Source organism: Nicotiana attenuata, chromosome 5, assembly GCF_001879085.1.
Source record: "Nicotiana attenuata strain UT chromosome 5, NIATTr2, whole genome shotgun sequence".
NCBI lineage: Eukaryota > Viridiplantae > Streptophyta > Magnoliopsida > Solanales > Solanaceae > Nicotiana > Nicotiana attenuata.
Genome location: NC_031993.1, coordinates 23,698,184 through 23,723,248, shown reverse-complemented (window position 1 = coordinate 23,723,248; position 25,065 = coordinate 23,698,184). Strand labels below are relative to the sequence as shown.

The window sequence follows — 25,065 nt, the reverse complement described above, 5'->3', positions numbered from 1 at the left end:
CGGGGAATGCAGTTCACATTGTATTGAGGGCCGTACAACATGAGTTAGACACACGGGTTGAGTTGAGTACAACATTTCACCACCAGATGGACGGGCAGTACGAGCGCACCATTCATATTTTATAGGATATGCTTCTCATCTGTGTTATGGATTTCGGGGTTTCTTGGGATCAGTTCTTGCCACTTGGGGAGTTTGCCTACATCAATAACTACCAATCGAGTATTCAAATGGCTTCTTATGAGGCCTTATACGAGAGGCGGTGTCGTTCTCCAGTTGGTTGGTTTGAGCCGGGAGAGGCTCGGTTGTTGGGTACTGATTTGGTTCAGGATGCTTTTGAAAAGGTCAAGATGATTCAGGATCGGCTTCGTATAGCACAGTCTAGGCAGAAGAGTTATGCCGATCGGAGAGTTTGTAATGTTGCATTCAGGGTTGGAGAGAGGGTTTTACTCCGGCACCCACGAAGGGTGTGATGGGGTTCGGGAAGAAGCGCAAGTTGAGACCTAGGTATATTGGTCATTTTGAGATCCTTAAGAGAGTTGGTGAGGTGTCTTACAAGCTTGCATGGCCACCTAGCTTATCAGCAGTTCGCCCGGTATTTCATGTTTCCATGCTCCAGAAATATCACGGTGATCCGTCCCATATATTAGATTTTAGCTCAATCCAATTTAACAAGAATTTGACTTATGAGGAGGAGCCGATGGCTATTCTAGCACGGCAGGTGCGAAAGTTGAGGTCTAAGAGTTGCCCTTCTATTAGAGTGCAATGGAGAGGTTAGCCCATCGAGACAGCTATATGGGAGTCCGAGTCCGATATGTGGAGTAGATATCCCCACCTTTTTACCAGTCTAGGTACCTTTCTATGTCCGTTCGAGGACGAACGTTTCTTTTAGAGGTGGAGAATGTGACGATCCGATAGGTCATTTTGAGTTCTATCCCTTATTTCCGTGTTTCGAGACCTATATTAGCTCCGTTTAGTGTTTCTCAATTTGCGTGCGCAGTCCGTGTCTTTTTTCGAAAAGTTTTTATGTGAAAATTTGAATATGATTTTTGACTTTAAAAATAAATTGAGTTGACTACTGTCAACATTTTGTATAAACGATCCCGAATCGGTATTTTGACGTCTTAAAAAGTGGTAACTTGAAGGTTTAAAGATTTCCAAGGTTTGATCGTAGGTTGACATTATGGATACCAGATTCGGATTTTGGTTACCGGACTTGGTAAAGGCCCATTTTACCATTTAAAACTTAACTACAAAATTTTGTGCAAAATGGAGTTGGTTTGATAGAATTTAGACGCTCGGTTGTGAAATTGAAAGTTCTTGAGTTTCTTTGAAAATTTCATGCATTTCCATGTCCGATTCGTAGTTCTAGGTGTTATTGGTGTTTCGATCGCACGAGAGAGTTCGTATGATATTATTACACTTATGTGCATGTTTGGTTTGGAGCCCGAGGGGCTCGGGTGAGTTTCAGATAGGCTACAGACCATTTTTAACTTACAAAAATTTCTGGTTTTTGACTGTTGCTGATGTCTGGTGCAATGTGCTTCGCAATCGCGAAGCCTCTCTCGCGATCGCGAAGGGGAAACTGGAACATGGGTGGAGTTTTTCTACGTGAACGCGGAGAACCGATCACGAACGCGAAGCAGTGGAGGGCTTACCCTTCGCGGACGTGACCGTTCACACGCGAATGCGAAGGTTTAAGGGGATTCTGGGCGATGCAGGTGGTTACCTTATACGAATGCGGGCGTTGGATCGCAAACGCGAAGGCAGGGGGAGAAAGCCTTTGCGAACGCGAAGGTTTCCCGCGAACGCGAAGTCCTTCTAGCCGCTAATGCTTCGCGATCACGTCAGGTGTCTCACGAACGCGAAGAACACCTGACACCCAGTGATTTAAACTTCTAAAAATCGGGATTCTTCTCATTTTTCACCGTCTTCAAGTTTGAGCTCGGCCTTGAGGCAATTTTGAAGAGATTTTTCATACCAATTTCATAGGTTAGTATAATTTAACTTGTTTCCTTATATTTTCATAAACACCCATTGATTTTTAACCTTTAATCTATGCTTTTTATGATAGGAATTAAGGATTTAGGTAGAAATAGGGGCTTTGAGAAATTGAGATTTAGAGCCCGTTTGGACATAAGATTTTTTTCAATTTTTTTCGAAAATTTTTCACTTTTTTCGAAAACAGTGTTTGTCCATAAAATTTTTAATTTTCACTTGAAGATGAATTTTAGAATTTTTGAAAATTTGAAAAACTCCAAAAAGCTGTTTTTCAAAATTTTCACTCAGATCACTCACAAAAATTTAAAACAACTCAAAATTATATTCATGTCCAAACATAACTCTAATTTTCAAATACCATTTTCACTTGAAAAATATTTCACCTTTTTTTGGAATTTATAGTTCTTATGTCCAAACGCCCACTTAGACCTCAAAATGAGGTCGGATTTCAAAACTAATCACATAAACAGGCTTGGAGGTGAATGGATAATTGAGTTTTGATCCGAATCTCGGGTTTTGAAAAAGCACGAAGGGTGATGTCGTGCCATTTCATTTATGATATTACATGGTTAGGACGAGAGTAAAAGCACGAAGGGTGATGCCGTGCCATCTTTATATCATTGCGTTATTTGATTTTCAATTTTGGTGATTTACTTGGTTATATTGTTGCTTATTTCGGAAGATGTTATTTCGTGATTTTGTACTTGACGTTTTTATGATATTTTCCCTTTTGCATGTCCCCTACTTAATATTTTATCGTTCTTCTTGTTATTTGTTGCTTTATATGTACTTGCACAAGCTTTTTGCATAGGTGTCTTGTCATGGCCTCGTCACTACCTCGTCGAGGTAGGCTCGACACTTACAGAGTACATTGGGTCGGTTGTACTCATACTACATTTCTGCACTTCTTGTGCAGATCCTGGTATTGGTCCCGGCGGTGCTTAGAGGTGCGTCGGTTCAAATCACATTCACTTCGAGACTTGAGGTAGATCTTCTGGCGTTCGCAGACCTTGAAGTCCCTTTCTATTTTCTATCTTTATTGTTTATCTCCTTCGAATAGTTGTATTTATTTCAGACTATGCTTGTAGACTTCTAGTTGCTCATGTACTTGTGACTCCAGATTTTTAGAGTAGCTAGTATCACGTTGCTTATATTCATGTTGTGTTTAAATTTGGAGTTTATTTATCGTTTAATGCCATTACTTTGAATTAATTGTTAAAAATTGGTTTATTTCTGTCACGACCCAATTCCCAACCCGGTCGTGACGGCGCCTCTCGTGAAGACAAGGCCAGTCTACAGATCAACAGTACCGCTTTTAACAGTTACTTAGCATAAATAAGTCTAGATCATAGATAATATAAACATAAGTGCGGAATGAAACGTGATAAAACAGGGAAACCATCCCGACTCAGCCCGAAATCGGGGTGTCACAAGTCACGAGCTACTACAGAGTTTACTAAAATGCTACAAGTCTGGAACTAGGAACGAAGTCCAAAGATAATGAAAATACAGAAGATACGGGAGAAAACGGGGCTGTGGACGTCGACAGCTACCTCGTCACTCCTAGTCCGCCTGGTCTGGAAGGAAATCAGTGCTCAGGAACGAACTCAGCTATGCCTGTATCTGCACACACGGTGCAGGGAGTAATGTGAATACTCCGACCCAGTGAGTAATAAAAATAAATAACGACTGAGAACACAAAATCCCATGAAGTCACAAATAATGCTATCTCAAGCAGTAAAATCAGTTGAGTAGTAAAACCAGTAAAATAGCAAGAATTTCTTCTTTAAAACAATTAAAAACAAATATTCTCAACCAGTAAGAAGTGCTCAGAAACCTGCCCCTCGGGCGCAATATCAAATTCTCAGTACAGTATCAGCCCCGCGGGCTCAGTATCAATCACACAGTACATCATCAGCCCCTCGGGCTCACTCTCAAATCACATGGGTACCCGGGCTCACTGTGGGTGTGCAGACTCCGGAGGGGCTCCTACAGCCCAAGCGCTATCATTGTAAGGCCTGAAAGCTTGAACATATCAATATGAGGCCTGAAAGCCTTCTCACAATACACTCGAGGCCTGAAAGCCTCCTCACATATCGCTCGAGGCCTGAAAGCCTCCTTACATATCCTCACATATGGCCCTCGGCCTCAATCAGTCAAAAAATATCATAGCCCCTCGGGCATCAATAAAAACAACAATGCTCAGCTCAAATAATAGTTCAAATATCAGTTAAAAACTCAAGGTTGAGTAAAAATATAGCTGAGTTCATGAAACAGTGTACTTCAAATGGATTGAGTTCAAATAATATTTCAAATAGTGAGGAAAAACAGTGATGATAGCTCACGAGGAGTTCAAACAGTCAGCAATAAGCCCCAAGTATGGCAATAAGCCCAAGTCATAGTGAAAAACAACGAGTCATAGTGAAATACGCGGTAAAATCAACAACCGGGACGGACCAAGTCACAATCCCCAATAGTAAACGACCCCGCGCTCGTCATTGAACGCATGTCTCATCTCAACATAGCACCAAGTTGTGCAAATACGGGGTTTCAAACCCTCAGGACATCATTTAAAATCATTACTCACCTCTAGCCGGCCAAAAGTCTAGCTCGCTATGCCTTTTCCTCTCAAATCGACCTCCTCGCGCGTCGAATCTGATCAAAACAACAAGGAATACGTCACAATAGGCTAAGGGAACATAACCCAATCCAAAAGACTCGAAGAATATCAAAAATCACGAAGTTGGCAAAACCCGAGCCCCGGGCCCAATTCTTAAAAAATTACAAAATTCACACCACCGGATTCCTTGTCTCACCACGAGTCCATACATATCAATTTTACCAACATCGGAGTCCATTTGACCCTCCAAATTCCATTTCTAAATTACCAATTCTCAAGCCCTAGCTTTACCCCCTTTTTATGAATTTCAACCAATTTCCATGTTAAATTTATCAAAATTTCGTATATTTAAGCCAAGGGACTTACCTCCAATCGATTCCCAGTCAAAACTCTCTTTAATTCTTGTCAAAAGCTCTCAATGTCGCTTAACAATGGTGGAAAATATCCCAAACTCGTGGATGAAATATTCAATAAAAACCCTTCTGCCCAGGCCGATTATCGCTTATGCGGTCCCGCTTCTGCGGCCAAATCCCCGCTTCTGCGAAACCTCAATAAAGTGTCCAAAACCGCTTCTGCGGTAAGCCTTCCGCTTATGCGGACCCGCTTATGCGGATAAATTTCCGCTTCTGCGAAAATTGCTCGACCTCATCCTTTTCGCACCTGCGATGGCTGCCTCCGCTTCTGCGCAACCGCATATGCGGTTTCCTTTCCGCAGATGCGGAAATACCTGCTGCAGCCAAAAACCTGCAAATTCCAACTTCAAATTTCCTTCCGATAGCAACCCGAAATCACCCCGAGGCCCTCGGGACCTCAACCAGAAGCACCAACACATCCTAAAACCTCGTTCAAACTTGTTCCAATCATGAAAGCGCATCAACTACGCTAAAACCATCAAATCACATCGGATTCAAGCCTAAGTTTCTTAAAAACTTCCGAAATACGCATTCGATCAAAAAAGCTACCAGAACACCTCCGAATGACCTGAAATTTTGCACACACATCCAAAATCACCTAACGAAGTTACTGCAACTCTCGGAATTCCATTCCGACCCTCGGATCAAAATCTCACCTATCAACCGAAATTCGCCAAAATACTAACTTCGCCAATTCAAGCCTAATTCTACACCGGACCTCCAAATTCCGATCATGATCCTAAGTCACAAATCATCCCCCGAAGCTAACCAAATTACCGGAAATCACATCCGAGCCCTCTAACTCAATAGTCAATGTCCGGTTGACTTTTCCAAAACAAACCTTCCTTAAAGAGACTAAGTGTCTCATTTCCATCCGGAATCAATCCAAATCAACTCATTCACCCAAGACTCGCATAATTACGTATAAGAAAGCAGAAAATAGGGGAAACGGGGCAGTAATTCACGTGACGACGGGCCGGGTCGTCACATCCTCTCCAACCAAAACTAACGCTCGTCCTCGAGCGGGTCAAGGAACATACCTGAAGTCTCAAATAGGTGAGGATATCTGCTCCGCATCTCCCGCTCGGTCTCCCAGGTAGCCTCCTCCACGGGCCGACCTCTCCACTGCACCTTCACCGAAGCTATATCCTTTTATCTCAATTTCCGAACCCGACGACTCAAAATAGCCACTGGCTCCACATCATAGGTCAAATCATCATCCAACTGAATAGTACTGAAGTCCAAAACATGGGACGGGTCCCCAATATACTTCCGGAGCATAGACACATGAAACACCGAGTGCACGCTGATAACTGTGATTTTAACACGTTTTATGCCCATACTTGCCTATGCCTTATGTATGAATTGTCATGAAATAGACTCAGAATGCTTACAAAGTGCGCTTGATTGCAGGTTTGAGCGACATGATGACGAAAGTCAAGAACCAGCTCGAAACGGAGTGAAACCTGCTCAAGTATCAAAAATCATTGAAGTAGGGACAGGAGGACCTAGCGCGGACCGCACTGATTTGTTGCGCGGCCGCACTAGGAGATCCAAAGAGCACCCATTTCAGGAGTCTCCAAGCGCGGTCAGCGCTCATTTCTACGCGGTCAGCGCTGGTGTCTACGCGGTCGCGCTTCAATGTTGTGCGGTCTGCGCTCATTAGCCTGTGCGGCCGCACTACTTCTTTGTGCGGTCCGCGTACCCAGTTCCAGAAGTGAATGATAGAAGGCCAAGACCCCTACGCGGCCGCGCTGCATTTATGCGCGGTCCGCGCCAGCCCCGCAGGGGTATTTTTGTCCGATTTTTCTGGCATAATATAAATAGAATATTTTATAATTTCTAGGTTAATTTTTAGACATCAGAGAGCAGCAGCACTCGTGAGATTCAAGTTTTAGCCTATTTTGAGCATTTTAACCTTGTTTTAACGTGAACTCGTGTAGATTAACTTCCTAGTTAATTATTATGTTGATTTTATCTACTTCTTCTTTAATTTCTGTTGCTATTATGGCTAGCTAAACCCATTAGCTAGGGTTGTGGCTCAACCCTAGTGTGGGTAATTAATGGGTGTGATTGTTTAGTGCTTGAATGATGTTGGGTGTTTGATATTTGGGTTGATTTTATGTTTTAACTAGGATTTGGTGGTTGCAAACACTAAGTCTAGCTTAGTGAGTCTTGACTCTTCTTGAGAAAGAGTGTCTATGACTCCAAAGTTAACCCAACAAGGAATTGGGATGGACCCATGAGAATGGTAGTCCCAATTAACGGGTAAGACCTCCAGAGAGTGATTACCCAACTTGAACCCTAAGTTGCTTGGTTTGTTAGCCTACCCAATTGGTCTCGAGAGAGTCAATTGGGCAAAATCACTCTTTCTACCGAGAGGTGTGAGAGTGAGTGCTATCGTGCAATGGTTATATCATAAGCCCCATAATCATCATTCTCGTATTAGGAATCTCGACACGTTAGTTGACCACCTATGTAAATGCCACGACCTTAGTGCCTTTCTCTATCTTGCATACAATTTAGATTAAATCTCTTCGCATAATTTAGTTATAATCAGTAGTTGTTAAATTGTAGTTGATAATCACAAAAATCCAAAAATGATAGAAGATCAATTAGAAGCAAGCACGCAATTCTAGGCTAAACAAATATCCAACTCCCTTTCTAGCTCCCTGTGGAAATTGACCCCGATACCACTATTGGGTAAAAGTATTAGCGCCCACTCTTCCTAAGGTTGAGTCCGCTGCGACCTAATCACACGCCCGACAAGCTGGGTGGCAAGGCAAGCTCATAAGCCACCTCCCCAATCCTCCTAAGTATCTCAAAAGGCCCAATGAACCGCGGACTCAGCTTTCCTTTCTTTCCAAACCTCATAACGCCCTTCATGGGCGAAACTTTCAACAAGATCTTCTCGCCCACCATATAAGATACATCTCGAACCTTTCGGTCCGCATAACTCTTCTGACGCGACTGAGCTGTACGAAGTCTCTCCTGGATCACTTTCACCTTCTCTAAGGCATCCTGGACCAACTCTGTCCCCAATAGTCTAGCCTCGCCGGGCTCAAACCAACCAATCGGAGATCTACACCGTCTCCCATATAAGGCCTCATACGGCGCCATCTGAATACTGGATTGATAGCTGTTGTTGTAAGCAAACTCTGCAAGTGGCAAGAACTCAGCCCAAGAACCTCCAAAATCAATAATACAAGCACGCAACATGTCCTCCAATATCTGAATAGTGCGCTCGGACTGCCCGTCCGTCTGAGGATGAAATGCTGTGCTCAACTCCACCTGTGTACCTAACTCCCGCTGAAAAGTCCTCCAAAACTGGGAAGTGAACTAAGTACCTCTATCCGAGATAATAGAAACTGGGACCCCATGCAACCGAACAATCTCCCGGATGAAAATCCCTGCCAGCCGCTCCGAAGAATAGGTAGTACACACTGGAATGAAGTGCGCGGACTTGGTCAGCCGATCCACAATCACCTAAATCGAATCAAACTTCCTCGAGGTCCGAGGGAGACCGCTCACAAAATCCATAGTAATCCTCTCCGGCTTCCACTCTGGAATATCCATCCGCTGAAGTACACCATCCGGTCTCTGATGCTCATATTTCACCAGCTGACAGTTGAGACACCGAGCTACATAACCCACAATGTCTTTCTTCATTCTCCTCCACCAGTAGTGCTGCCTCAAATCCTGATACATCTTCGCGGCACCCGGATGAATGGAATACCGCGAACTGTGGGCCTCCTCCAATATCAACTCCCGAAACCCATCCACATTGGGCACACAAATCCGGCCCTGCATCCTCAACATACCATCATCATCAATAGTCACATCCCTGGCATCATCATGCTGAACCCTGTCCTTAAGGACAAGCAAATGCGGATCATCATACTGGCGCTCTCTGATGCGGTCATACAAGGAAGACCGAGAAACTACACAAGCCAACACCCGACTAGGCTCCGAAATATCTAACCTCACCATCCGATTGGCCAAAGCCTGGACATCGACTGCAAAGGGCCTCTCCCCAACTGGAATGTACGCCAAGCTACCCATACTGACCGCCTTCCGGCTTAAAGCATCGGCCACTACATTGGCCTTCCCCGGGTGATACAAAATGGTAATATCATAGTCCTTGAGTAACTCTAGCCACCTCCGCTGCCTCAAATTAAGATCCTTTTGCTTGAATATATGCTGAAGGCTGCGATGATCGGTGAATACCTCACAAGATACGCCATATAAGTAGTGCCTCCAAATCTTCAAAGCATGAACTATAGCAGCCAACTCTAAATCATGCACATGGTAGTTCTTCTCATGGGGCTTCAACTGACGAGAGGCATATGCAATAACTCTACCCTCCTACATCAACACACATCCGATCCCGACTCTCGAAGCATCACAATATACAGTGTAAGATCCTGAAGCTGATGGCAAAACTAACACTGGAGCTGTGGTCAAAGCTGTCTTGAGCTTCTGGAAGCTCTCCTCGCACTCGTCCGACCATACAAATGGTGCACCTCTGCGTCAACTTGGTCAAGGGCGAAGCAAGATGAAAAACCCTGGACGAACCGGCGATAATAACCCGCCAAACCGAGGAAACTCCGAATCTCTGTGGCTGAAGATGGTCTAGGCCAACTCTGAACCGCCTCTATCTTCTTAGGATCTACCTGAATACCATCGGTGGACACCACGTGCCCCAGGAAAGCCATAGAACCAAGCCAGAACTCACATTTGGAGAACTTTGCATAAAGCTTCTCCTCCCTCAACCTCTGTAATACCACTCTCAGATGCTGTGCGTGCTCCTCCTGGCTACGCGAGTACTCTAGTATATCATCAATAAAAACAATAACAAATGAATCCAGATACGGCCGAAATACGCTGTTCATCAAATGCATGAACGCGGCTGGGGCATTAGTCAGCCCGAAGGACATAACCAGAAACTCATAGTGCCCATATCTTGTCCTGAAAGTAGTCTTCACAATATCTGAATCCCTGATCTTCAGCTGGTGATAGCCTGAACGGAGATCAATCTTGGAGAATACCCTTGCTCCCTGGAGCTGGTCAAACAAATCATCGATACGAGGCAGGGGATACTTGTTCTTCACTGTTACTTTGTTCAATTGCCTGTAGTCAATGCACATTCTCATTGTGCCATCTTTCTTCTTCACAAATAGGACCGGTGCACCCCACGGTGACACACTGGGACGAATGAACCCCTTATCTAGGAGCTCCTGAAGCTGATCCTTTAATTCATTCAACTCCGCTGGTGCCATACGATACGGAGGAATGGAAATGGGCTGAGTGCCCGGCACCAGGTCAATACCGAAATCAATATCCCTGTCCGGTGGCATGCCCGACAGGTCTGCAGGAAATACATCAGGGAACTCCCTCACAACAGGAACAGAATCAAGACTAGGAGTCTCAGCTCCAACATCCCTCACGAAAGCCAAATATGATAGACAACCTTTCCCAACCATCCGCTGGGCCTTTAGGAAAGAAATCACCCTGCTAGGATCATAGTCAGTCATACCACGCCACTCAATCCTCAGAACACCCGGCATAGCCAACTTGACTGTCTTAGCATGACAGTCCAGAATAGCATGGCACGGAGATAACCAGTCCATGCCCAGAATAACATCAAAATCAACCATGCTCAACAGCAACAGATCAACTCGGGTCTCCAGACCCCCAATAGTCACCAGACAAGACCGATACACATGGTCCACGATAATAGTATCGCCCACCGGGGTAGATACATGAACAGGTAAAGCAAGACACCCTCGGGTCGTACCCAGATGATTAGCAAAATATGAGGACACATAAAAATAGGTAGAACCGGGATCAAATAAGACAGAGGCATCCCTGTGGCAGACTGAGATAATACCTGTGATAACAGCATCTGATGCAATGGCGTCCCTCCTGTCTGGGAGAGCATAGAATCGAGCCTGGCCACCGCCTGATCGGCCTCCACCCCTGGGGCGGCCCCGGGCTGCCTGACCTCCACCCCTAGCTGACTGGGCGGGTGCTGAAGAAACAGGAGCAGAAGACGAGGGTTGATCCCTCTGCTGAGACTGACTACCACGAAGCCGAGGACACTGCCTCTACATATGCCCAAACTCTCCGCACTCATAACAACTCCCGGGTGCCGGAGAATGGGACTGAAGGGAACCCCGCGCGTCGGAGTGGCTAGCTGCAGCACTCGGCCTGGATGAACCCTGAATAGAAGGAGTTCGAGATGAACCCTGAGCTGGAAGAGCACTAAGAGATGGCTGGCTCTGCTGATAACCCTGATGACCCCGACCTGAAGATGACCCACGGTACTCGGGACGGGTCAACTGAGGAGGCCTGAAAGAACGACCTCTGCCCTGGTGGAACTGATCCCTAGACGGGGCACCACTGAAACTGCCAGAACCTCGAGGCCTCTTGGCCTCCCTCTCCTCTCTATCATGACGGTGAGCCGTCTCAATATCACGAGCAATATCAACTACATCCTCAAAGGAAATACCCAGAACTCTCTCTCGAGTCATCAGAACACGAAGGTGATAGTTAAGTCCATCCACAAACCTCTTGATCCTCTCCCTATCGGTCGGAACTATCCAGGAGGCATGACGAGCCAACTCAGAAAATCTCGCCTCATACTGGGTCACAGTCATGTCTCCCTGTCGAAGCCACTCGAACTGCCTAAGCAGCTCCTCTCTTAGAGACTGTGGTACCCACTTCTCCAGAAAGATAGTGGAGAACTCCTGCCATGACAAAGGCGCTGCACCTGCCGGCCTACGCCGCTCATACGCCTCCCACCATGTGAAGGCAGCCCCGGTGAACTGAAATGCGGTGAATGCTACTCCACTCGATTCCAAAATCCCTGCCGTCCGAAGCATACGATGACACTTGTCAAGAAAACCTTGGGCATCCTCGCCCTGAGCACCACTAAAAACTGGAGGCTGGAGCCTACTGAACCTCTCAAGACGACGCTGCTCATCGTCTGGCATAGCTGGAACTACAAAGTCCTGAACTGGTGCAACCGGCTGAGCTGGAGCTGCTCCCGGTGTCTGCAATCCCTGTACAACCTGCTCAGGGGTGCGAGCAGCGGGGGTCTGACTGCCTCTCCCAGCCTGCGAAGTAGCTGCTGCAGTAGTGGCTGAAACTACCTGAGTTAGGCCAGTGCAAACTGATAGTATCTGAGCCAAGGTCTCCTGGAGACCCGTAATCACAATGGGCACTGCCGGTGCCTGAACAGGTGCTGCTGGAATGTCTGCAGCTGGGGCCTCATCCTGAGCCGGGGCAACTAGTGGAGTAATAGGTGCTGCCCTCGCGGCTCTACCTCTACCACGACCACAACCGCGTCCACGGCCTCTAGTGCCCTCAGTAGGTGGTACTGGTGGTCGTCCGTCTCGTCCTGTAGCGCGGGTCCTCTCCATCTGCGAGAGAATAGAACACAGAAGTTTAGTTCTCGGATCAACAAAGTCGCACGACAAGAGTTTCAAGAATATGGAGTTTTTCCTAAAGGTTCTGCAGCCTCTCGAGGATAAATACAGACGTCTCCGTACCAATCCGCGAGACTCTACTAAACCTGCTCATGACTCGTGAGACCTAGTAACCTTGGCTCTGATACCAACTTGTCACGACCCAATTCCCAACCCGGTCGTGACGGCGCTTCTCGTGAAGACAAGGCCAGCCTACAGATCAACAGTACCGCTTTTAACAGTTACTTAGCATAAATAAGTCTAGATCATAGATAATATAAACATAAGTGCGGAATGAAACGTGATAAAACAGGGAAACCATCCCGACTCAGCCCGAAATCGGGGTGTCACAAGTCACGAGCTACTACAGAGTTTACTAAAATGCTACAAGTCTGGAACTAGGAACAAAGTCCAAAGATAATGAAAATACAAAAGATACGGGAGAAAACGGGGCTGTGGACGTCGACAGCTACCTCGTCACTCCTAGTCCGCCTGGTCTGGAAGGAAATCAGCGCTCAGGAATGAACTCAGCTATGCCTGTATCTGCATACATGGTGCAGGGAGTAATGTGAGTACTCCGACCCAGTGAGTAATAAAAATAAATAACGACTGAGAACACAAAATCCCATGAAGGCATAAATAATGCTATCTCAAGCAGTAAAATCAGTTGAGTAGTAAAACCAGTAAAATAGCAAGAATTTCTTCTTTAAAACAATTAAAAACAAATATTCTCAACCAGTAAGAAGTGCTCAGAAACCTGCCCCTCGGGCGCAATATCAAATTCTCAGTACTGTATCAGCCCCGCGGGCTCAGTATCAATCACACAGTACATCATCAGCCCCTCGGGCTCACTCTCAAATCACATGAGTACCCGCGCTCACTGTGGGTGTGCAGACTCCGGAGGGGCTCCTACAGCCCAAGCGCTATCATAGTATGGCTTGAAAGCCTGAACATATCAATATGAGGCCTGAAAGCCTTCTCACAATACACTCGAGGCCTGAAAGCCTCCTCACATATCGCTCGAGGCCTGAAAGCCTCCTCACATATCCTCACATATGGTCCTCGGCCTCAATCAGTCCAAAATAGTCATAGCCCCTCGGGCATCAGTAAAAACAACAATGCTCAGCTCAAATAATAGTTTAAATATCAGTTAAAAACTCAAGGTTGAGTAAAAATATAGCTGAGTTCATGAAATAGTGTACTTCAAATGGACTGAGTTCAAATAATATTTCAAATAGTGAGGAAAAACAGTGATGATAGCTCACGAGGAGTTCAAACAGTTGGCAATAAGCCCCAAGTATGGCAATAAGCCCAAGTCATAGTGAAAAATAACAAGTCATATAAAATACGCGGTAAAATCAACAACCGGGACGGACCAAGTCACAATCCCCAATAGTAAATGACCCCGCGCTCGTCATTGAACGCATGTCTCATCTCAACATAGCACCAAGTTGTGCAAATACGGGGTTTCAAACCCTCAGGACATCATTTAAAATCATTACTCACCTCTAGCCGGCCAAAAGTCTAGCTCGCTATGCCTTTTCCCCTCGAATCGACCTCCTCGCGCGTCGAATCTGATCAAAACTACAAGGAATACGTCACAATAGGCTAAGGGAACATAACCCAATCCAAAAGACTCGAAGAATATCAAAAATCACGATGTTGGCAAAACCCGAGCCCCGGGCCCACTTCTCGAAAAATTACAATATTCACGTCACCGGATTCCTCGTCTCGCCACGAGTCCATATATATCAATTTTACCAACATCGGAGTCCATTTGACCCTCCAAATTCCATTTCTAAATTACCAATTCTCAAGCCCTAGCTTTACCCCCTTTTATGAATTTCAACCAATTTCCATGTTAAATTTATCAAAATTTCGTATATTTAAGCCAAGGGACTTACCTCCAATCGATTCCCAGTCAAAAATCTCTTTAATTCTCGTCAAAAGCTCTCAAGGTCGCTTAACAATGGTGGAAAATATCCCAAACTCACGGATGAAATATTCAATAAAAATCCTTCTGCCCAGGCCGATTTTCGCTTCTGCGGTCCCTCTTCCGCTTATGCGGGACCGCTTATGCGGCCAAATCCCCGCTTCTGCGGAACCTCAATAAAATGTCCAAAACCGCTTCTGCGGTAAGCCTTCCGCTTATGCGGACCCGCTTATGCGGATAAATTTCCGCTTCTGCGGAAATTGCTAGACCTCATCCTTTTCGCACCTGCGATGCCTGCCTCCGCTTCCGCGCAACCGCATCTGCGATTTCCTTTCCGCAGATGCGGAAAACCTGCTGCAGCCAAAAACCTGCAAATTGCAACTTCAAATTTCCTTCCGATAGCCACCCGAAATCACCCCGAGGCCCTCGGGACCTCAATCAAAAATACCAACACATCCTAAAACCTCGTTCAAACTTGTTCCAATCGTCAAAGCGCATCAACTACGCTAAAACCATCAAATCACATCGGATTCAAGCCTAAGTTTCTTAAAAACTTTCGAAATACGCATTCGATCAAAAACCATACCAAAACACCTCCGAATGACCTAAAATTTTGCACACACATCCAAAATCACCTAACGAAGTTACTGCAACTCTCGGAATTCCATTCCGACCCTCGGATCAAAATCTCACCTATCAACCAAAATTCGCCAAAATACTAACTTCGCCAATTCAAGCCTAATTCTACAGCGGACCTCCAAAATCAATTCCGATCATGCTCCTAAGTCACAAATCATCCCCCAAAGCTAACCAAATCACCGTCACATCCGAGCCCTCTAACTCAATAGTCAACATCCGGTTGACTTTTCCAAAACAAACCTTCCTTAAAGAGACTAAGTGTCTCATTTCCATCCGGAATCAATCCAAATCAACTCATTCACCCAAGACTCGCATAATAACGCATAAGGAAGCAGAAAATAGGGGAAACGGGGCGGTAACTCACGTGACGACAGGGCGGGTCGTCACAATTTCTTTATTAACGCCGGCTTGCCTAGTATGTGGATGTTAGGCGTCATCATGGTCGCGAAGTTAGGAATTCCGTATCGTGACATGAAGTTAACATTTTCAAGATTCTTCGCTTAATTGTCTAACGTATGACCAGTAAATTCCAGAAAAGTTTAAAACTTCTCCAAAAACTTGACGAAGTTAATTAACTCTTTAATCATGAAGTTACATAAGTCTGGGATATATTACGCAACTTTAACTTTAGGTGAAATTATTAGTGAAAATGCTAAAAAACCCAATTAGTGTTAACAATCTCGAACATCCCATAAACTCTTGGGATATTCACAAAGAGATCAAAATGTGGTCGGATACTTCTTGACAATCAAATATTTCAAGAAGACCCACAATATCCTTTAATGGAGACATTCTTTTATGGAGATCAAATACATCCCAAAGAGGTTTGCATCATGCTATGTTCGAGAAACATGCTGCTCCAGCCCTCGAATCACGAAGAACAATCCAAAAAGAAGAATTAAGGAGAAACAGAATTGTACTTACAATTAATTAATAAAATTACTTTTCTTAGGAAAAAATTAGTGATAACCAAAATTAACTAGGCAATGAGTTAAGTAGAACAGATAATTGGTGAAATCATCTCAAATCTGATGGAACGTCTAGCTACTATGCACATAATAAATCCAAGATTAGGCACATGATTAACGTTATCAGTTCAAAATCCATGAATTAGCTTCTAGATATACTCAAATGTCACTCGCTGATTAGTCAGCTCCTAATAATATTATTTGAAGTTGATGTAGATTAAATTGCATCTAGCAAATGGTCATTTGTGGATGTAGGTGTAGATTCAACATTAAAATCAGTAGGTGCAGATACAATGTACACACTACTTTTTTTTGAGATAATAATATGCATAAACGGTAAGAATTGAGTTCAATCGCTTTGTTAATATACTCCCGTGTAGATTGGATAGTAGTTAAAGTAGGAATATTAAAGCCAAAAAGATGTTGTTCTCATCAAGTAATTGCGTTAAATGGGTGGCAAATGGCTATTAGTTGGTCGATCATATTCTTAACCACTCCCTAATCATGTAACTACGGACTAGGAACATGGGGTGCTACGGGGGACGAAGCTAGTGTGTCAATTATGGGGTTGGACGAACTTAATAATTTTGGTTCAAATTATGTATTGTCTAAAGAAAATAACTACTCTTAGAATGGACAATTTTAGACAATGGCTATTTATGTACGCGCAGCATTCCCCAAGAAATTTATATACGTTATGAAATATTATATTAGATAGTGGATGTCTATAACTTCTATAGAAAGTACTCCCACTACTCTTCTCCATTAACCTCCCACTACTTCTTACAATTATTGTTGTAACTCTCACACCTCCATAACCCCCTCCATGATCTTCCCACATGATCTCAATAGTTAATACCATGTTCATGACATCCCTTTGTGTTACCTAAATATCATCCTATAAATAAAGGGTTTGGGCATCACATTGTATACACTTGAATACATGGAAGAAATAAAAATCTCTTCTCTCTTGCTCCCTACATTCTTGTCTATTTTCTTGTTTTATATTATTACTTTGAGCTAAGTTTTGTAACACGTTATCAGCACGAAGCTTTAACCAACCTAGAAGATATGAATGGTCAACCTTGCACCAATGGAAATATGGGCATTATTATGTATGCCATATTAATTTTTAGTTTGCTTCTATTGTCCAGGGAGTATTATTTTTCAATCATACCATGAATTACATGTTTAATTTATGAAAATTAAGACTTCATGTAATTTTGTGTTACTCGGCCATTTAATTTCATTTGTGCAGGAAAATAAGATGGTTGGATCAAGAATGATCATGTATAATTCTAATGATGGGTAAAAAAAAAATTACTAAGGTACATATAGAGCACCTCTGCTTCCGAATGGCAAACAGGAGGTATGTATTTTTTTTCTTTCATGATCTCATGAGCCTTATTTTCTGATGGTATAAGACAATATTTTAACTAAATTAGTATTATTACGAAATGGAATTCTGACTATATGGTTATAAAACCATAAGGTTTTTCAATTATACTTTGATTTTCATATAATTTATGAGATGCATATTTGGTACATAGAGTGAAAATACCGTGTATGATAATTTTTTTTCACGATTCAATTCTTGTAATGCACTTATTTATTTGGCAGCTCTACGGAACCATTTATTTGCTTAAGTATGAAACTTGAATAACTATAAGTTTCATAGCACGTAAGACTAAGTTGAATATTATGTGAATGTATGGGAAATAGATTGAATATTATAACGTGTTTTGCTATGTCAATTTTAATTTTATCTTAGCTTACTAAGTTGACAGAGAAGCCTATCTATGAACCTTGCATTTCAATGTAGCTAAATGTTCCATGTAGCTTTCTCTTGTATAGCAATAATCTTTATATAGGTTCTTATTGTATGCATATGATCACGAAGTGCTCATCTATATTTTTAAAGGTTTGAGGGTGAGTCCCTAAGCATTTTGGCCCATTATGATATTTCTTAAGGGTAAGACGGTGGATTTAAGTTCCAACGCACCATGAGGGTAAGACATCGGCTTCGAGTCTTGATTCTCAATGATGATAAGAGTTGGGTTTGTGTCCCAACTAAATATGGCCTAAAATGTCTTAATATGAGTAAGACATTGGCTTGAGTCCCAATGCACCATATTGAAAATATAGTGGTGACAAAAGAAAAAAAATATATTTTTCATGTAAAAGCATGAAGTTTGTCCCACTTGATTTGCTCCATTGTTGAAGTGAATGTGATAGCGGTGCATAATAAGTCTAAATGAAGACAAGTGGTTGACCAATGAACGTGGGTGTGCCAAAGATCAAAATAATAATAGTCATCATTATGATAATTGTAAAAAGGAGAACAATAAAGGTTCTCAAAATAATCCTTCAAAGGTGAAGGAAATGTGTATCAGTATGGTATGTAAATATGAGGCACGTTCAGACGATTATAGTCCATTTTTTGAAATAATGCGACTTGTGATAAGCATTATAAATGCAGACTCATTCCTGAAAGTGAATGTGGAAATATACATGTGATATAGATTAAGCATAAGAATGTGCTTATGCATGGTTGAATAAATACTATAACTCACCTCTACTGGGAGGTTTGAGAGAAATAAAGATAATGAATATTACAATGTGGTTACATGAATATGTCATTGGTCACGTACATGTGGTACGCCAAAATATATTTTGTCGTGCCTTAAAAAAAAGTTATTAAAGGCAAAAGTAAAGCAAGAAATGATTTTGCTTATGATAATTTTGACCATGACAATTATTATGATATGATTTTTTTCGTGAATGAGACATTCACCATATGGGTTGTTTGACAAAAGATCTTGTAGTACAAAATTAATTAAGAGCTCCGGAAGAACTAATTTGTTACTCCGGATGAATGAAATTGTTCTTGACATTGATATTGTAATAAGTCTCAAAAGAAACTTTTTGAGTTTCAAATGTATTAGCCAAAGTGGTTGGGATATTGAGACTATAAACGAAAGGAAGATTGATTATCTTCATATTACTATAACATACCGGGTAAATATGAAAGGTTACCCGACTTTTCTTTTATTTGTACTACAGATGTATAAGCATGATGATGCAATCACATGCCATACGTAAACTAGAGGTTTACTGAAACAAGTATTAGTTGGCATGACCGATTGACTATCTCAGTTCAGTTATGATGCGAAAATTGTTTGAGAATTCACATTGGCATATATTGAAGAAATGAGAGATTCTTCAAGAATTCTCTTGAGCTGCTTATTCTCATGATATACCAGCTAAGGTTGAGATTGAATTTCTTGATTTCTGTAATGAATAAAAGGTGATATATTTATGGCCCCAGTCACCTGCCATGTGGACTATTTTCTATTATATGATTTTAATAGATGCATCTATTCTATGGTCACACGTGCGTTTGTTATCGACTTGCAGTTTGGCTTTTGCAAGGTTGTGTGACGATCCGACCAGTCGTCTCATGAGTTACCGCTCCGTTTTCCCCATTTCTGCTTCTCTATGTTTTGTCTATCCGAGTTTTGAGGTATTGGGTTGGTCGGATTGAATCCGGATTAGTTTTGGTAAAGTTTGAGACACTTAGTCTCTTTTAAGAAGGCTTAAGTTGGAAAAGTCAACTGGATGTTGACTTATGTGTTAGAGGGATCGGATGTGAGTTCCGATGGTTCGGTTAGCTTCGGGAGCTGATTAGGGACTTAGGAGTGTGATCGGGATGGGTTTTGGAGGTTTGGAGAAGATTTAGGCTTGAATTGGCGAAGTTGATATTTTGGTAACTTCGGGATTTGTGCTAATTGTTGATTATTTTTGCTTGAGCTTCGTTCCCTTAGCATATTTTGACGTCCTCGTCTGATTTTGGATATATTCGACGCGCGTGGAGGCAGATTCGAGGGGCAAAGGCGTCGCGAGCTAGAGATTTAGCCGATTCGAGGTGAGTAATGATTGTAAATGATGTTCTGAGGGTTTGAAACCCCAGATTGCACATCGTAGTGCTATATTGAAGAAAGGCACATGTTTGATGACGAGCGTGGGGTCGTACACTATTGGGGATTGTGACTTGGTCTGTCCCGATTGATGATTTAATCGCGTATTTGATTGAAAACTATTTGCTATCATCATTATTTGGCTGAATGCCATATTTGGGCCTAGTGCCAACTATTTGAACCCTTCGGGGCTTTTTATTGATATTTCCTCACTGTTTTGACTTTATACTTGAACTCAGTCATGTTATTTTCCACTATTTTCATACTCAGCCATGTTTACTTAGTTTTTAAGACTTAAATGATATTTTAAATTTTCTTTTTGCGAAACATTGTTTTATTATTGCCAAGAGGGGCTTTTGAGGATTTTTGACTGAGTAAGGCCGAGGGCCTACGTTGTGAGGAAACCCTGATACTGATTTGTGACCGAGGGCCTGAGATATGTACGCCACGAGGTGGCTTGATTGATATGAGGCCGAGGGCCTAGTTTTGATGCCACGAGATGGCTTGTTATTGCGCTTGGGCCGTAAGGGGCCCCTCCAGGAGTCTGCACACTCCCAGTGAGCGCGGGTACCCATTGTGATGTGAGATTGAGCCCGAGGGGCTGGTATTGTTTCTGAGATGTTGCCCGAGGGGTGGATTTGTGGATACTATGCCCGAGGGGCGAACTTCTATTTGTTTACTATACCTTAACTGTCTGTCAGTTACCTGTTTATTTGTTGAGAAAGGATTTGACTTAACTCTTCACTGATTTACTGTTTTTAAATGGTTTTACCGCTTATAGTATGCCTTGTGCCTTACGTGTTTTCTTACTTTCACTCATTACTTACATTTGTTACTCACTGAGTTGGAGTACTCACTTTACTCCCTGCACCCTGTGTGCAGATTCAGGCGTAGCTGGTCCTTCTCCCGTGTGCTGATTCATTCCAGCTTCAGGCGGATCTCGAGGAGTCTTTGGGTAGCTGTTGGCATTCGCAGCCCGGAGCTCCTCCCTATCTCCTTTCTTTTATATTCTTAGTTCAGTACTAAACTTTGTAGTTACATTTGAGTATTCAGTGTTCGATGCTCGTGACTTGTGACACCCCGGTTAGGGCTGTGTTGGGTTGTACTTTCGCACTTTAATGATATTATCCGCCACTTAATATTATTAAATCATGTTTTAGACTGCTTTATGTTGTTTAACCATTTAAAAAGGTAAATTAAGTTTAATTGGCTGGCCTTGTCTTCACGAGAGGCGCCATCACGACCGGGTCCGGGGAATAGGGTCGTGACAGTTGGTATCAGAGCCTAGGTTACATAGGTCTCACGAGTCATGAGCAGGTTTAGTAGAGTCTCGCGAATCAGTACAGAGACGTCTGTATTTATCCTCGAGAGGCTGCAGAACCTTTAGGAAACTACATATTCTTGAAATTCTTGTCATGCGAATTTGTTGATCCGAGTACTAAACTTCTGTTATTCTATTCTCTCACGGATGGTGAGGACGCGCGCTACCGGACAGGGTGGACAACCACCAGTACCACCAGCTGGGGCCACTAGAGGCCAAGGATGCGACCGTGGTCGTGGTAAAGGTAGAGCAGCGAGGGCAGCACCTGCAGATCCACCAGCTGCCCCAGTTCAGGACCAGGTCCCAGCTGTGGACACTGCAGCAGCACCAGCATAGGCACCAGCTGTGCCTATTATGCTTCCGAGTCTTCAGGAGGCCTTGGCCCAGATATTATCAGTTTGCACCGGCCTAGCTCAGGCGGTATCAGCCACTACAGCCGCAGCTACTTCTCAGGTCGGGAGAGGCAGTCAGACTCCCGCCGCCTGCACACCTAAGCAGGTCGCGCAGGGACTTCAGACGACGGGGGCACACCCAGCTCAGCCGGTTGCCGCTGCTCAGGACTATGTAGTTCCTGCCATGCCAAAGGATGAGCAGCGTAGGTTGGAGTGATTTGGTAGACTTCAGCCTTTGACCTTCAGTGGGGGAGAGGGCGAGGATGTCCAGGCTTTTTGGACAAATTTCAGAGGATGCGTCACACAGCCGGTATTCTGGACACCAGCGGGGTCGCTTTCACCACCTATTTATATATCAGGACCTGCTTTTACTTGGTGGGAGGATTTTGAGAGGCGTAGGACTGTTGGTGCAACACCCCTTTCCTGGCAGCAGTTCTCCGTTCTCTTTCTGGAGAAGTATGTGCCGCAGTTCGCAGAGAGGAGCTGCGTAGATAGTTTGAGTGGTTGCGTCACGGGGAGATGACCGTGTCATAGTATGAGTTGAGGTTCTCCGAGTTGGCTCGTCATGCCATCTAGTTGGTCCCGACAGATAGAGAGAGGATCAGGAGGTTTGTTGATGGTCTTACTTATCAGCTCCGTATTTTTATGACCAGGGAGAGGGTGACTGGTGCTACATTCGAGGAGGTTGTGGATATTGCCCGAGAGATTGAGTCTGTGCGTCGCCAGGAGCGAGAGGAGAGGGAGGCCAAGAAGCCTCGAGGATCTGGTAGCTATAGTGGTGCTCCTTCGAGGGGCCAGTTCAGCACGGCAGAGGCTGACAGTTCCGACATTGGTCAGTTAGGCGCCCAGGTTATCGTGGGGCGTCATCGGGTCATGGTTCTCACAGTCCACACCAGGGCCATTCTTCACTTAGTGCCCTTCCAGCTCAGAGCCCATCCCGTGCTCCATCAGTCCAGGGCTCTTCTATGCCGAGTGTATCTGCTAGTCACTCCGGTGCGAGGGGTTTCCATCAGTCCCCTTCTCCAGCACCTGGGAGTTGTTACGAGTGTGGAGAGATGGGGCACATGTGGAGGCAGTGTCCCCGTCGTGTTGCTAGTTCATCCCAGTAGAGGGGCCAGTCATCAGCTTCAGCGCCAGTTGCTCCACCACCACCTGCCCAGCCAGCTAGGGGTGGGGGCCAGTCAGCTAGGGGTCGCCCCAGAGGGGGAGGTCGATTAGGGGGCGGTCAGGCCCGTTTCTATGCTCTTCCAGGCAGACCCGATGCTATCGCTTCAGATGTTGTTATTACAGGTATGGTTTCAGTCTGCTACAGAGATGCCTTTGTATTATTTGATCCCAATTCCACCTATTCTTATGTGTCATCATACTTTGCTCGCTATTTGGGTACGCCCCGTGAGTTTCTTGCTACCTGTTCATGTATCTACCCCGGTGGGCGATACTGTTGTTGTAGACCGTGTGTACCGGTCGTGTGTGGTGACTATTTGGGGTCTATAGACCCGAGTGGATCTTTTATTATTGAGTATGGTGGATTTCGATGTTATTCTGGGCATGGATTGGCTATCTCCGTGTCGCGCTATTCTAGACTGTCATGCTAAGACAGTCACATTGGCTATACCGGGTGTGCCACGGATTGAGTGGCGAGGTGTGACTGATTACGTTCCTAGTAGAGTGATCTCTTTCTTGAAGGCCCAACGTATGGTTGGGAAGGGTTGTCTTTCGTATCTTGCTTTTGTAAGGGATGTCGGAGCTGAGGCTCCCAGTATTAATTCTGTCCCAGTTGTGAGGGATTTCCCTGATGTATTTCCTGTAGACCTGTCGGGCATACCACCGGATAGGGACATTGATTTTGGTATTGACCTGGTGCCGGGCACCAGCCCATTTCTATTCCGCCGTATCGTATGGCACCAGCAGAGTTGAAAGAGTTAAAGGAGCAGCTTCAGTAACTCCTTGATAAGGGGTTCATTCGGCCTAGTGTGTCGCCTTGGGGCGCCCCGGTTCTGTTCGTGAAGAAAAAGGATGGCACTATGAGAATGTGCATTGATTATAGACAATTGAAGAAGGTAACAATTAAGAACAAGTATCCCTTGCCTTACATTGATGATTTATTCGACCAGCTTCAGGGAGCGAGGGTGTTCACCAAGATCGATTTCCGTTCGGGTTATCACCAGTTGAAGATCAGGGATTCGGATATTCTTAAGATGGCCTTCCGGACCAGATATTGTCACTATGAGTTCCTGGTTATGTCTTTTGGGCTGACCAATGCCCCAGCAGCGTTCATGCATTTGATGAACAGCGTGTTCCGGCCTTATCTTGACTCATTTGTCATAGTTTTCATTAATGATATTCTGGTATATTCGCGTAGTCAGGAGGAGCACGCAGAGCATTTGAGGGTTGTGTTGCAGAGATTGAGGGAGGAGAAACTTTACACAAAATTCTCCAAGTCTGAGTTTTGGCTCGATTCAGTGGCATTCTTGGGACACGTGGTGTCCAGTGAGGGTATTCAGGTTGATCCAAAGAAGATAGAGGCAGTTCAGAGTTAGCCCAGACCGTCCTCAGCCACAGAGATTCGCAGCTTTCTTGGTTTGGTAGGCTATTATCGCCGGTTTGTTCAGGGATTCTCATCTATCGCATCGCCCTTGACCAAGTTGACTCAGAAGGGTACTTCATTCGTATGGTCGGACGAGTGTGAGGAGAGCTTTCAGAAGCTCAAGACAGCCTTGACCACAGCTCCAGTACTGGTTTTGCCATCAGCTTCAGGGTCATATACCGTGTATTGTGATGCTTCGAGAGTAGGGATTGGTTGTATGTTGATGCAGGAGGGTAGAGTTATTGCTTATGCTTCTCGTCAGTTGAAGCCCCATGAGAAGAACTACCCCGTTCATGACTTGGAGTTGGCTGCCATAGTTCACGCATTGAAGATTTGGAGGCATTATTTGTATGGCGTATCTTGTGAGGTGTTGACCGATCATTGCAGTCTTCAGCATTTGTTCAAGCAAAAGGATCTTAATTTGAGGCAGCAGAGATGGTTGGAGTTACTTAAGGGTTATGACATCACTATATTGTACCATCCGGGAAAGGCCAATGTGGTGGCCAATGCTTTGAGCCAAAAGGCAGTGAGTATGGGGAGTTTGGCGTATATTCCAGTTGGGGAGAGACCTCTTGCGGTTGATGTTCAGGCTTTGGCCAATCGGTTTGTGAGGTTGGATATTTCGGAGCCCAGTCGGGTATTGGCTTGTGTGATTTCTCGGTCTTCCCTATATGAGCGCATCAGAGAGCACCAGTATGATGATCCACACTTGCTTGTCCTTAGGGACAGAGTTCAGCATGATGATGCC

At 44.2% G+C, this 25,065-nt stretch overlaps 1 protein-coding gene across 1 annotated transcript; it reads right to left on the bottom strand.

The window, feature by feature from the left end:
- LOC109226410 (RNA-directed DNA polymerase homolog) lies at positions 9,849-10,184 on the bottom strand (the record flags this gene model as incomplete). The annotated part of the gene is made up of 1 exon (XM_019391182.1): positions 9,849-10,184. A coding segment is annotated over one exon (336 nt), but the record flags the coding sequence as incomplete, so codon positions are not given.